The sequence below is a fragment of the Argiope bruennichi genome, chromosome 7 (genome assembly GCF_947563725.1).
Source record: "Argiope bruennichi chromosome 7, qqArgBrue1.1, whole genome shotgun sequence".
Lineage (NCBI taxonomy): Eukaryota > Metazoa > Arthropoda > Arachnida > Araneae > Araneidae > Argiope > Argiope bruennichi.
In genome coordinates, this window is record NC_079157.1 from 82,443,741 (window position 1) to 82,459,438 (window position 15,698).

General features: G+C 24.6%; 1 protein-coding gene across 10 annotated transcripts in view; it reads left to right on the forward strand.

Annotated features, from left to right (window-relative positions):
• Nucleotides 1-14,883, forward strand: part of LOC129976229 (phospholipid-transporting ATPase IA-like) — a 175,404-nt gene extending 160,521 nt beyond the window's left edge. For 9 of the 10 annotated variants that reach the window (XM_056089694.1, XM_056089697.1, XM_056089695.1 and 6 more), the window contains 3 exons: nt 2,636-2,724; nt 6,473-6,516; nt 7,828-14,883. In XM_056089694.1, the coding sequence (XP_055945669.1) occupies nt 2,636-2,724; nt 6,473-6,516; nt 7,828-7,881 (187 nt within the window). In that variant the 3' untranslated portion in view covers nt 7,882-14,883. Of the gene's footprint in view, nt 1-2,635; nt 2,725-3,312; nt 3,385-6,472; nt 6,517-7,827 lie in introns of all 10 variants that reach the window. The other variant, XR_008785104.1, reaches the window with a different exon arrangement.
• The last annotated feature ends 815 nt before the right edge of the window (nt 14,884-15,698 follow it).

The following is a 15,698-nucleotide window of genomic DNA, read 5'->3' on the forward strand; positions in this document are numbered from 1 at the left end:
TTCTAATTGTGACCCAATAGCTAATTTCTAAACCTTTCGAGATAGCATGTATTTCTAAATGAAAATTGGTTTAAATGATGTTGTGAGTTACTTTTTATATTGTTTGAATCAATAAATTTACTTCTGAAAAAAAAAATGAAATTTCAATTTTTATCCTATGCTCTATATCTGTTTGTCATATTTTATGCAATATTTATGACACAAAGTTTTAAACAATGAATAGTTCCACTGTTTTGTAGCTAAAATTTAGCAAGTTATAAAGATATGAATTATAAACATTTAAATAGCCACACTTTAATCAACAGATAGTGCGTCTTCAAAGCCATTGTTAAATTAGCCTAAGAAATGTAAAATTTTGTAACTTGACCAGCTTTAGTCAAAAGAGTGTGGAACTTTTTTATTTAAAATGTTAGCATATCAAGAACATCTTGGAAAATGTGACTAATAAGACCAGGGTGCTTAATTTAAATTTCATAATTTTGTTAGCGTATTTTTATTGGCTGGAACAAAATAAAATATAATTTTTTGCATCATTTAAAACTGTCTTCTGATTAGAAACATGTACTTATCTTTAAATTTTAGAAATTAGCTATTGGATTACAATTAGAATTGACATCCTATATATTCCCTGCTGCTCTTGCCTGAATACTCTTCTATTCTAATTTTATGCAATCAACTTTAAAAAAGAGAGAATAAATAAAGATTTATCAACTTTTTAAAAATGAAAACATATTTTTCAATCTATAAATCTTGTTTAGTTAATTACTTCAATTTTTTTTTCCTCTGAGCCTTATTTTTATGCATTTTCTTTGAGATGACCCTATTAGCACAATTGTGCGTTATCTCCACAATGTTTTATGATATTCTGAATGCTGATCAGTATTGTGAATGTATCATAAAATGTTCTTAGGCATTTTTTGCTAATAGAGATATGATATAAATGGGATATCTGTAACCCCAGAGTTAGAATTTTCATTTTACTTATGTGCCACTATACACAAGTCTTCCTGAAATGCAAAAAAAGTGTACACAAAGTGTAGCTTAGAATATATACTCAGAAATTTTAATATTCAAAGCTTATCAAATTTCAGTCTCCCTGTCATCCTCTAAAATAAATACTTTTAAAATCTTCACTATGACATGAAATAAATGAAGAAATTACTCCAAATACAAATGAAAGAAAATTGATCAAATAATATTTTATGTAGTAATTCAGGTATTTTCTTTATCATCACTAGTATTAAATTAAAAGGAACTGGAAATAAAATTATATAAAGAGTTTTAATGTTAGTCTAGTTTCTTTGTTGCCAAAAAACTTTTGACTTAAAGTTTAAAAGTAATTATTTATGTACAAGGTATCAAATATTTATTTCTATTGTTGTTTTATAAATTTTACAAGTAAATATTTATGTACAAGATATTAAATATTTATTTCTATTGATGTTTTATAAATTTTAAATGTTACAAGTTTATTTTTGTATTTTAAAATATGTGTTATGTGTTCCCTCCATGTTGTGTTATTACCTTCCTGATGTAATGTGATTGTGCTTTTGTGTATATTTATATTTGTAATAAAACGTTTAATTTGAATTTGTGCATGCATTATTCTATCCCTTCCTTCCTTTAACACTTTATTAGTGATTTTTTTCTGCATAAAAAAAATGGTCTAGTTTGTTTCTTTATAAAAGCATGTATAAAATCTTGAATGATTTTTAAATATAATCAATATTCTCTTATTTGCACTTACTTTTTTCCTCATTCGATTTATCTTCTTTATTGCACATGAAAGAGGTTTTTGTTTTTTACATTTAAACATCATATTCTGCAAAATATTCTAAGAAAATTAGTGCCAGATTTATAATAATTGTCTAATATAGTATTAAACCATTTTAAGAAGAAAATATTTGAAATTTTTCGTAACGATTCCTTTAAATTGTCTAATTTTTGAAAAGCTAGACTTAATTTCAAAATTATAATCTCTTAGATTTGAATTAGAATGATGATATGATTAGTATCACAATTGCAATCCATGATAGAAATATAAGAATTGAATAGAAAAACCTACCTATTTGTAGGCAATGAAATTTGATATTGGGAGCTAACCTGCTTTTAATTATCATATATGATGAGAGATACAGAATAATAAAGAAGCAATCTATATAATATCCATTCAATAAAGAACATTATTGTTCTGTATTGATATTTAGCAACAAGGCTTTTTGGAAGTTGTATAGGCTTTGTTTTAGTCTAATATAGATTCTTTTCTTCTTTCTCAAACTGATGAAACTGGTAATTGTAGTTTGAATAATTCCTGCTGAAGTTCTGAATATGTGCATCAAGTTGTGTTAAATGATATTTTATTTAAATCATTTATGTAAATCATTATAAGATTTATGTAAATCATTGTTTTTCATGCAGAATTTCAATACTACATATATGAATGCTGAATAGTAAAAATGAAACACATTTTCTATTAATATTACTAATCAATTTTTTTTTTTTTTTTTTTTTTTTTTTTTTTTTGCTTTGTAACATTTTAGAATGAATTTCTAGACTTTTTAATAACAAAAAATTGCACTCTCTAATAGTTTCAATTCTAGTTATTTTGTATAGCTTCATTTTTGTTATTATCTAGGCTTACTGAAACAGCTAGATTGCTAAAAAATGTTTTTCGAAGACCCTCATCTCACGTTTCTGCTGTTCCACTAGAGATGGAACTTCAGCGTGAGTAATTTTTTGATATTCATAGTTTTTTTTAGTTGCATGGCGGTACAAATGGTTGCTAATTGTGCAATATAAATCATATAATATTCACCAGCTAAGATTTAGCTTGAAAGGTTTTTTCCCCTTTGGAGATTACTAAGTTACCATCTAGAAATAGATTCTAAAGGAATAAAACATTTTCGAAACATATAAACATAAATGTGGAATCATTAAAATATTAGTGATAATTCGATCTATAAAGTTCTAAACTGCTGATATGAGATTTGTAGTAAATCATATGCTTAAATAGAATAATATATTCCATTTAGATTATATTTAATTTTGTTTAGATCTTATTTATTTATTTATATTGTTATTGTTAAATATGAAATTAATTTTAATATTGTGAAATGTACGAAAAATTAAACCCCATGTGTATTGTACTGTCCAGTGCTGCAAATTCCAAATGTTTTCGTGGTGAAGTGTTGGAGATTCATTCCTTCAGCGACTCCATGAGTCTGATGTCCAATACCTAACCTTCGTTTTACTCCTCACTAGTTGTTTTTTTTTAATTAAAAGAAACTCATCAAGAAAATTGTCTTTTTTTAGGGACTCAGTTTGGAGTACAGATGAGACAGATCGCTGTCTCCCTATCTAGAACTTTATTTTTCTACAGATGAGGTGATGGCATAGTACTAGTCTTTCTATGAGGATTAATAATTTCCGTTTTCAGGATTAGTTAAGACTGCTTAATTTCATCAATGACATCCATTTCTATAAAGTACTGATGTGAAAATTCTAAACTAGGGCATCAGTTACTGCAATGTCAGCAAAAGTGTTGTGAAATTGCTTTTTAGATTGTTAAAAGTTATTCCTGTTTAAATAATTTAAATGTACATTTTTAAAATTTAGAGCAAATGGAATGCATAATCTTAAGTATAGCATATGCAGTGAATTTTCCATGCAGAATTTAGACAAGTATATTTTTTATCTATAAATAAAATATTTATTATGCTTATTAGTTATAGTATTAAAAAAATAGTGAATTCTTAATATTTGGCATACAGCTGTTTTTCACATCAGCCTTGTATTCTTTATTTTAATTATTAAATATGAGCATGTAATTTATAAATAGTTAAGAGAAATTATTTTCCATATAATGACATTTATCAATAACTGAAGATAATTTTTTTCAAGGCATTTTCAAAATATGTAGTCTAATATTTAACTTAATAGGAAAAATGTTTTATATATATATATTTATTTATTAAATATAATTTTAGACCTATGTAAATAATTCCTAAGTAGAGACTAAATATTATTGACAATAACAGTATTTTTATGTTGTCTCAACTTATAAACCTGTTGTTTGTTAGTAAGTAAATTGCTTACAATAACCTCTAATAGAATACAAGAATGTGTTTATAGTATATAGATATATACTTGTATTATATACATATATATATATATATATATATATATATATATTAGAATACAAGTATCTTCTAAAATATCTTCTTTAAATTAGTATCTCATTTCTTCTTCCATAAAAAAAGAAGAAGAAGAATGCATTGTTTAACTTTGTAATAAATTTTACTATTGCTTTAAAATTAATAAATCATATTTAACCAATAATTTGATATTTATTTTATAAATGTTAATATATGCATTAAAAGAAACTTTTTTTGTTGGATAAATTTCTATTTATGAGTGGTTGTATGAGTTTGGATTGAATTTGAAATTTTAATTCATACAGTGTTCATGTTTTTTTTTTTTTTTTTTTTTTTTTCTTTTACTTGTAGTCAACTAAAAAATTAAATCAATTTAATGAAAGATGTCTTCTTTTCCGTTTTAGATGATAAGCTAATGCTGCATATAAATATTAAATGCTTCAAAAGTGTTATTATTATTTACTGTTTAAGTATGTCCTCGTATTGAATATTTCATTGTCTTGACTCGCTTTGTAAAAATGTTAGAATTTATAATATTACTGTGAGTGACTTTCAATTGTTTAATGAAATTAGTATAAAGCTTTAACTTGAAAAAATTAAATTACCGTTGTTCTAGACATAATTTTTCAATTTGTTATTTAATCTTTCTTTTTTTTTCACAAATAATGGAAGTATGAAAGATTTACTAGTTTTATTTCATTAAAATGATGGTACACTTGGATTATCAGAAGAAAATTTTCTTTAAAATAATCCTAATGCTGAACTATTTTTAATTGAAATAGTGTCTTTCAGAAATAAAATATGATAAGAATTCTTAGAATTCTTTTCATTTTGCATTTATCTAATGAATATTTGTACCAAATGCAAGTACTTTGTTTTGCTATAGAGTTTCAATGAATTTTATTATCATATATTGATATTCTGCTTGCTTCTATACACATTGAATAAATTAGCTCAATCTGCAAGATTATTAAATATCTATCTTCATCTTCAGAATACATTCTATTCAAAATACATCATATAATTGCATCATAAGAAGTTAAGAATAATGGCATGTGACTGAATTTAATAAATGAAATCCAATATTTTTAATTTATAATATATGAGATTTAAATCTTAGTATCTTTCCATATGTTGGAAGAATTAGGAAATTATTGTTAAAATGTTCAGTCTCAGAGACTTCAAATTCTTAACAATTTGAAGTCTCTAAGTGCCCAGGATGTACCATTAATAATATAAACCTTTTTGAGTTTACTTCTGTTACATTATAATCAAATTTGAATTATACTTCTCGTACTGAAGATAGTTTATATCCTTGGAGAAAAAAAAAGATATCAATTATGTAGTTGTGAAATAAATATCATTTGCTAATTATTTTCCCAGGACACTTTTTCAGTGGACTTCACTTACGCATAGAAATATTTGCCTTCAATCATAATTGATAAGGCAGGCTATTTGCTCAGATCAACAAATAGAATTTTTATATGATAAAATGTAATATCCAGAGTATTTGACTTTAAGCTTCATAATTCTATAATAAAAAATTTTTTATAAAATGCATTTTGGGGAACAATAATGTAAGCATGGGAAAAAGTTTTGAGAAATATTGGATTTTCTAAATGCCAAAGTTCCTAATAGAAAATTTTAAAATAAGCATTTTATATGCATTTTTCTGAGATATTATAGCAACATTTGATGGTGGTGTAATTTAAGCGATAAAGTTCAAAAATTTTGCAACTTATATTTTAGATACTTTTTTTGACTATTAATAATAATAAAATTTATCTATCTGAAATATCTTTATTAAAATGAACAATCATCCACACTTTGTTAAGGAAGATATGTGCATGTTAATAATTTTAAATATTAATTTTATTTTTTTATGTATTTTTAAATGGTATTAAATTTTTTAAAATTATTTTAACTTTTATTAACTTGTTATTTGCCCTTTATATTTCTGTTGATTGATGACCAGGTCCGAAATATAAATCTAATATTTATCAAAAACTGTATGAAGCAATATATATGCTTGTTTTTGATGATTAAAATGCATTCAGCGTAGTAATATCTACTCACTATATACCAAGTCAAATTTCTTATAGCTGGTGGGGGTGGGGCTGTGCCTTTATAAAGTCTAATTTTATAGGAGTTACTAACAACTTTTGAAATACATTTATATTAAAAAAAATTAAGAATATTAATGTTTATAGTTTTAAAAGATGCTTGTGAGTTTATTTTGTTTCTGAGGCATCTTGTACATTTTCTTTCACTTAGTTTTAACTCATTTTAATATGTTATTATTTATTTTTTCCCTCCAGATGGATTTGCATTTTCTCAAGAAGAACACGGTGCTGTACCTCAGGTATGTTTTACTACACATTTTTCCTTTATTTTATTTGTGCCGGTTATATTGATAAAAAATTCATAGTATAAAATACTGTGTACTAGCCATCTTTGAGAATCAGCTAATTTACTGGGAAAATGGGATTTTATACTTTCAATCAAATCTCTTGTGTATAATTTAATTTACATGATTTCTCCAATAAGATATTTTTAAGCATGAAATTATAACTGATATTAAAGCAGTGTAATTTTAATAACCTGATATCTGTTCTGTCCATTGTACATTTTTATAGAATTAAATTCCATGACATAATAGTACTATTAAAAATTAGCTTTCAAAATAATATAACTTTTTTTTTTTTTTAACTTCTTACCGTTATTTACTAAGAATATTGGTTATATTTTATTTCAGATAAATTGTTTAGTTATGACATTCATCAAATGTCCATGATTACACCAAATTATCTGACATAAAATAATTTAATTTTAATTGTCTTACTTGTGTTGTTTTTGTGTGCATGAACTTTACTAATGCAGATAATCCCATAACATCCCATATTATATTTTTATTAAAAAAGTAAATATTCTTTTCATCTATCTTCTAAACTTCATGATGTTATAGCTCCACTGTTTTATTTCTCTTGTAAACTATATAAATATGAAATAGAATCCTCCTTCTTTAGTGTTGGAAGAAAATCATGACATTCAATATTTAATCAAATAATGAAAGTAGTTTGAATTTCAAGGCAATAATGCAACATATTTTTAGGAACTAAAATTATATATATATATTCTAGTTAGAATTTCAAAAAATTGCCCTGAGGTGCATATTCACACCCTTCAAGATATGTATACATATGCAAATTTGTTAGCTGTAGATCAAGCAGTCTTACTTGTAGAATGTCAATACACACATACTCAGCTTTATTAATGATATTAAATGGTATAGATCACAAACAATGCTACTTTCAAAAAATTGACAAATTAATTTTTTATAGTCTTGTAGGATTGTTTGAATTCTCAAATGCTATCAGACTATATACTATTTTTCAATCCATCAGTATTCTGTATAATAGAAGTTTAAATTTGTGGAATTCTTTATATAGCCCAAACAGCATATAAATACTTTTCATATTATCCAATGGTTATGATTTTTCTGTCTGTTACTATTGATCTTAATTAATTTCTTTCACGTGATTTTTGTAAATTATTTGCTATTCATAGAGTGTTAATTCTCAGAAAAACCAGTTTATATCATATTAAAGTGATGATATTTGTTACACTTATTATTTATTTTTGCATCATTTAAAAATAATTTTCATTTGTGCAGTCTGAATTGATCCGTGCCTATGACACTACAAAAACGAAGCCACAAGGTGTGTAATACTACATACCTGGAATCATCATGTTGCCACTTTTCGAGCAACTTCAATGTTGGTCATTCCAAAACTATGTGAAAAGAACACCATTAAATTGGTCTTGTTGTGACATGTCAAGATATGTGATTAAATGATTAAACAAGAAATACTACTTTAATGCATTTTATGTGTTTGTTGATAAATGTACTTAAAATGTGGCTTGTCACACCAGATTATTACTATTATTATTTTGGTTTAAATTTTTCTACATATTATGACTTTTAAAAGATATTTATTCTTAGAAATTTATTTATTTTTATGAAACGAAATGGTGAGTATTCTTTTCAACTAAATTCAAATTAAACTCAATAAACTATCATTATTGCCAATATAAGAATTACAGCATTTCAACTTAATTAAAAACTGTATATATATATATATATATAATGAGAACTTTCAGATATTGTTTAAAAATGTGGAGTGATTTCATTATTTGCAAAGGCTTCCAATTTGTGTGAGTTTTTCAGAGTTACAATTTCTTGTTTGGGATGAAAATTTATTGTGGTACTTCTTAAATTACAGTTTGTTTGGTTTTTGAAATTTTTTTTCGGATTTTAATTGATATTATGATTTAATAAGGGAAGATTTACTCATTCTCCTTTTGAATCTTTTAGAGAAGAAATGTTCTAAAAAATATGCTGAGAAATATTATTTTTTAGTGTGAAGTACTCAACATTTTGAAGATTGTAGCATTCAAATACTATTTTTTAAATGTTGAGTACTTTGTACCAAAACATAACATTTTTCAATTAAGTACTTTATTCTAAAAATATTGTTAAAAATTATAAGATATTAATGTGAAAGTTCTCTAATTATTAATTCAAAATATGTGCATCTTTAAATATTCTTCTTCATCTGGAAATATAATTATATTTGATAGAAATAAAAAAGAATATAAAAACTTTTTTCAATTATATTTAATGTATTCAGTACTTATAAATATTTAATACCTCACCGGCATAATTATGGCTGCTGTTTGGTTGTGAAATTTTACTTAATTATTGTTAAACAATTCGAATATTTGATACAAAGAGAATTTTCAGCTCTATTCCATCATTACTGCAAATGAGTCTGTACAGCAATTTTTTGCCAGCATCTTTTCTTCGTAAGTAGAATTTCCAATTCTTGGATGATCATGCATTTAAAATCACTTTATCATCACAGAGAAGTTAACTTTAACTGTGGTCCAAACAATGAGAAAACATTTAATGAGGCTGTGTAAATAAGATTTTTGAATTTCACTTATTATACTTAGGACTGAAGAAATTTTTATATTGAAATGAAAAATGTTCTGCAAATAATATGAAAATTAAATATTACCATTAAATTATTTAATGAACATTTAAAAATTGTAATAGATTTCTTTTATGAGATATGTATATATATATTCTTTGTTATTATAGCTTAATCTTTTTGGTCCTGTGGACGGATAACATTAATTATTGCTTAAGTGTGATAATATTAAAAGATTTTTAAGTACTTCACTTGAAAAAGTCTCTAAATTTTCATTTTATTATTAAGGTTTTAGATATCTTAAATAATTTTATTCATAGTTCACTTAATTATTTCTCTTAATCTGGTGTGATTGGTAAGTGTTGTTCTCTGTGATACATTATCGGGCTTTTGTATCAGCCTTATTTGGGATCCTTGTGCAGCATGTGTGTCGACTGTTTGTATGTGGCTTTTTTTATACTGTTTGTAGATTTTTATGTAACTAGTATGTATTTTATCCAATCTGATTCATGAGATTATTTTTAATCTGGTAATTTATTTAAATATCTTATATGATATTTATTGCATTGTTCATAATTATAGATGTTTCTATTGCTAAAGCAATATATAGTTTTGTAATTTCATATGCATAGAGTTTGTTTTCTAGCTATAGAAGACTAATTGTCTTGTTTTCAATTATATAGAAGGTGGCTTTAACTTTACTACTCTAGATGTTTTAAATGGCTATTTTAATTATATTATTTTGTCAAACATTCAACTGTTGTATATTAGTTGTATTGTCCTGTATATTTTCTCACACTAACTTGATGGGAAAGTCAGGACACATAGAATCCCAGTTATTTCCATTGTTTACTTGCATTCTAAAATCTGTTAATTCCATTTTTCTGACGATGCTTCACTAATATTATTTAACATAAGTGAAATATAAGTTTTAAAAACCTGTTTAATTTATTATTTATTTACTTTCCTTTTTAAAAATATTTAAAATGGACTCTTTCATGTTCCTAGCATTCAGTGCATGGAAAATCTATGAGGAATTTCAAATTCTAAGTACTGTATAATAAACATTTAGTCTATAATTTATAATTCATTACTGTAAATATTATGGAATCTTGAAATCATTTCTTTCTTAAGTTCTCTACCAATTGGCCCCACTCATGGAATCAAAATTTAATTTTTTAAATGATAATTAAGCTCAGAAAATAATAAAACACTATATTGTTATTGAGAATTCATAAATTTACGAAATATTAGGATGCTAGTACTGGAAGTAAATTAATATAAGTTATAAAATTTTATCTTTACAAGTATGAAACAAATCAAGTTAAATAAAATTATTAAAATACTCTTATTTGTTCTTATTTAGCAGTTAGCTTGATAATCCAGCTTTCCTGACATATGTGCAAAAAACGGTTTATAAAAAACTGTCCCTATGCATTTTTTTTTTTTCCCCCAAGAGCAGAGCTGTTTTTTTTTTTTTTTTAGAGCATTGATAGTATTTCATTGCCTTTAATACACTAAGCTTCAGAGCCAAAATTGTCGTTGAATGTTTGAACAAAATAAAATATTTAAAATTAGTCCTTTCAGATGCATGATTTTTAGCTATTTGTATCAAGGCTTTGTTTAAAAAGATGTTACTTTGCAAAGAAATAAAATGCACATGGCTCTCCCCCCCCCCTAAGAAATGCTGTGCAATTAATTTATCATGATTGCATAATGTTGTACAAAATATTTTATGAAATTTTATAGTTAATTTTATATTGGTAGTATATTATTGAGATTAAATATTTTTGTCACAAGAATTTTATTCATTTTTAATAACAATTAACTTACTCATTTGGAAGACTCAGAGCATTGATTGATTTTAAATTGGATCTTTAGCAACACAGGCTGTCATTCCCTAATGCCAGATACTCAAAGTATATATAAATTTTTAATTTCTATGGATTTTTCCAAGCATTTTAAATATAAAATTATTTTTAAATCAATTGTTTGGAAATATTAATTCCAATCCCTCTTTTTATGTCAGTTCTCTTTTTTTTTTTTTTTAATACTTCATTGACTCTTATTAATTCAGAATTTATTCTTTAAACCCATGAGACCTATGTGTATAGCGTCATTAGGATCTCAATTCTTAAAATTAAGATTATTATGGATTATTATTAATTTTCCTTTTTTATAAGAAATGGTAGCTAAGATATGATATTTGTGTCTGTATAGATCCTGTATTACTGGTGTGCTTTCACCAAGCGTAACTAATATATATTCTTTACTATGGAAATGTTATAAAAAAATCATTCATTCAAATACCAATACCTTATTTCTAAACAATAGTCAGTATATTTTTTTTATAAAATTTCTGATGTTGGCTTTAATTTGTTTTTTAGTATACTTCAAATTTGAACTTCTGACTTATATATGTGCTTCCTCCATAAGCATACAATTTATGCTTCTGGTTAATGGGAACAACTTTATTACCTATTATGATAAGTTTAAATTATTGAATTGCTAAAATAAAGGATTTTGTATGCAATCAAAATTTTAATTTATTTACATATATTGTGGGATCTCTTTTAATTCATTAGGCTGATTGATGTCAGAAAAGATTGTTTTTTCTTTTTAATAATTGAAAATGTCTGTAAAACTTACCTGTTCATGTTTTATTGCATGTAAAATTTGATGATCATATTTAATCTTATCAGTTACAGCTAATTAAATAATATTGAAAATCGAGCAGAATTTTTTGAAAAAATACCTTAATATAATTTTATTATTCAGAAGAAAAAATATTATTTTAAAATTACAATATATATTATCACCTGAGAGTTGCACATTTCTAATATATTTTTAAATGCCAGCTTACTTGTTGTCAGAATTTTCATTCCATACATATTGAAGCTTCGTGATTTCGTGAGTTGATATTGACAAATTGTGCTTGACAAACCTTTGTCAACTTCTTTCTGCATGTTTCTTGATCTGCAATGCAAGGGCATGGAATAAGGTGTTACATACAACATTTCTAGATTGTTAATTGGCATAATTTTTTTATTCGAATCTATACCTTCAAACATTCTAATATTTCAATATTGCAAAAATTGAGATTTTTTCTGTGTGTATTAAAGATAAATATTGTTAACTTTAAAACAAATAACCAATATTTCATATTTGTATCATTACAAGTCAAATATCTCAGTTACGGAGTTTGGTTGGAGAAATACTGACACAAAATGCAATTTCACCAAAGTTCTGTTATTTATATAGGCCTAGTATTTACTCTTCTAATCAGATTATATGTCTTCTAGTGTGATATGCGATATATTAACAAAGCAATTAGTTTATACATTGCCCTTCTCATCTATATAAATTCAAAATTGATAATTCCAACCTAAAATAGAATTCAAAATTAGACATTAACTTTAGTATGTTTTCCTCAAAAATTTATGTTAGTCATTTGTTTTTAGATATGGATAGATAACTTGAAATAAAATTACAAAAGCAAAACGTTAGGGACTTTTGTTGTTTGCTTTTATTTCTTAAAATCAAAACTTTTAAATCTGAATTTATTTGCTCTGGGGCTTCTAATAATTTTAATTCATTCATAATATATTTCCATCAGTCTATATAAAAATTTGTTTTAAATCTGTGACACATATGCTGCTCTACAAATGATTTACATATCTGTATTTGAAAATTATCTGAATATGCAAATTTGGTATTTTTTTGTTCATATTGTCCGGAAATGTTTATGATTTCAAATAGATGTTCAAATTTTTGTCAGCTATCAAATCTTTGTGCAGCTCATGTATACAGTTTATTATATAATGGAAGAACAATGAAGTAGATAAAATCAAACAATAGGAACTACTTATTTTCACATATTGTATTTTTGAAGATGTGTATGTGCAATTTATCTCTTCTCACATAGGTAGTATGTTTTTAAAAACTTTTTCTGTATATGTGTGTAATCTTACATTTAAAGCAAGCATTCCAAATTTTTAAGTGTGCTATTGTAGTAGTATGATTAGATGTGAATAGCAATGCATGTGAGCACTGTTTTGTTTTGAAGTAGTAATGGCGTCAACTGTCTTCATATCTTTATCAAAATGTCCTGCTTTCATGCGTCAATAGTTTTTTAATACTGTACAAATGATGTTTATTGTGTGAGTATCAGTGTGTTATTTAAATGTACTGCATCTTTATATTTAAGCAAATTTTCTAGTTACACATCTTACTACTAGTCATTTTACTTTTTAGTACCTTTTTTTTTGTTGTTATTTAATTATATCATTTGTGGATTTTTCTTAATTATTTTGTGTAGTTTTGTTTATGTGCATGTAATAAGTTAAAATACTTATTCGGTTTGATTTTTGTAATATTTTGCTTATTTATTCTGAAATGATCAATTGATTAAAACCTATCCCAACATTTAATTAAGAATAATCACTAATTGCTAAAAAAAATTGAACCAATAAAGTATTTGATTTTGTTTGTACAGATTTTTTTTGTAAAAACAGTTAGTATTAGTTGAATTGACTGTTAATATTTTTATATTATTTGAGGAAGTAAAATAGATATATGGTTTTATGTGTAATTTTTATCTGTAAGTATATTAAAATTATTTAATTTGTTAAATTGGGAATGTATGAATTTTGAATTTAATTGTATATAAAAGAGTCAATGTAAAAAAGTGGATGATGTGTTCATGAATAAAAAATTGAAGTTGATTTCTAAATTAAAATATTTTAACTATTTTGAAGCTAACACAACATAAGTCTAATTTGTTCTTAACCTGTTTTAAAAGTACAATAATTAGTACAATTAAAAATAATTCTTAATGCCAAGATAGATATTAATACAGGAGAAATTTACAAATTAAATTCATTCTTAACTCAAATATAACTTTTTTTTTTAATTTTAAAACCAAATACAAGGTAGAAGTATAGTGAAATAGAATTATTGTGCTGGAAAAAGTATGAAAGTTTATATTCCTTCCGCAACACTTTTTTTTTTTTTTCGCTCTTTTGTTGGGAGACTTTACAAGACCTTTGAATTTTTTTTTCTTTCATACTGCATTAGTATTTCAATTAATTATCTTTTCAAAAAGTATTTTATGTGGCATTTTTCATAAACTAAGAGTTCCTTTTTTTTTTTAAGGCCAGTATAGTTTCATTTCTTAGAAGCAAAAATTTGCATTCTTTCTCACTTGTTTAGTAGAATATCTGTTACAAATGTTATGATGAGGTCCAACATGTACAAAAGCATAGCACCCAAAGTTAAGATAAAGGACCTGAATTTTAATGAGTGATGAACTGTCAGATTTGATCAGGAAAGGAAAAATGAAACTGCAGTTTGGGAATAAATATTTCATTGCAATTGTTGCGAGTCATGTTCAGTATCAGTTCTGACAATGCTGCAGAAATTCAAGTTTTGTTACCATAATGCTCATGTTTAGAATTAAGAAACCATATATTTTTTCAAATAATGGGACTTAATGAGATATTGGCTGTCAAGTTTAAGAGATTCTACTTAATATGAATATTGCACAATTTTTTATGCAATATTTATCAAAATTATTGTGATATTGAACTATTGTTTTTGAATGGATTGATTTTAAAAAACTATTTTAATCCAAAATTCTGTAAACTGCAAATAATTTTGTATATTTATATGGACCAAAATTCTAATTCTGATCTCAATAATATGTTTACAAATTTTGTTGCCTGTTTAAAAAAAAAAAAAAAAAAAAAAAAAAAAGCCATGTTTGATGGTATATATAATTTTAACATTTTATTTTCAAGCAAAAAACATTTTATTAATTTTTTTTTCAAAAAATGTAAATATTTATTTTGAAATTAATATTTTACTTTAAATGTTTTTTATTCCTGAAATCAAATAAAGCACTAATTAAATTGTATATTCAAAATTTATAAATAGTTATGTATATATAATTATATTTGTTATTGTTTGATAAATCTTTAATTTTATGTTAGAATGTTAATTAATTGCTATTCTAGTTATAAAATATAAAAACGGATGTCTGGACTGAATATGAATTAATTCTATTTAAAGAAAAAAGAATATTTCATCTATTTTTCTAAATGTTATGGCATAAGTGAAAAATTATGGGTATTTCTGTTAGAAAAAATCTAAAAAAGTTATCTGAATAAATTATGTTTCAAACTATCAAAACTTCTTTTTTCATAAATTTCAAACTATTACAAATCTGTAAAAAATAACTGAAAATATATATTTATATACAAAATGAAAATTCTTTTTTTAGTCTTGAAATTGTTTCTATTATTTTAAATATTGTACAAAATATCAGTATTGAAGAAAATGTAGATTATTTTGAGTATCTGTTTGTTTGAATTTCTGATATTTATCTAAGAATTGTTATGTTAATTTAGTCAGACAACTTTAAACTATATTCTGTATGTTGTAAATGACTGCTCATTATATACTCTGCCTCTCATTGTTATGTGTAATAAGTGTAAGTTTCTGGAATAAAATTGTTATTACATTGTTCAGTACTTTTATTCTTGGTTCCTTA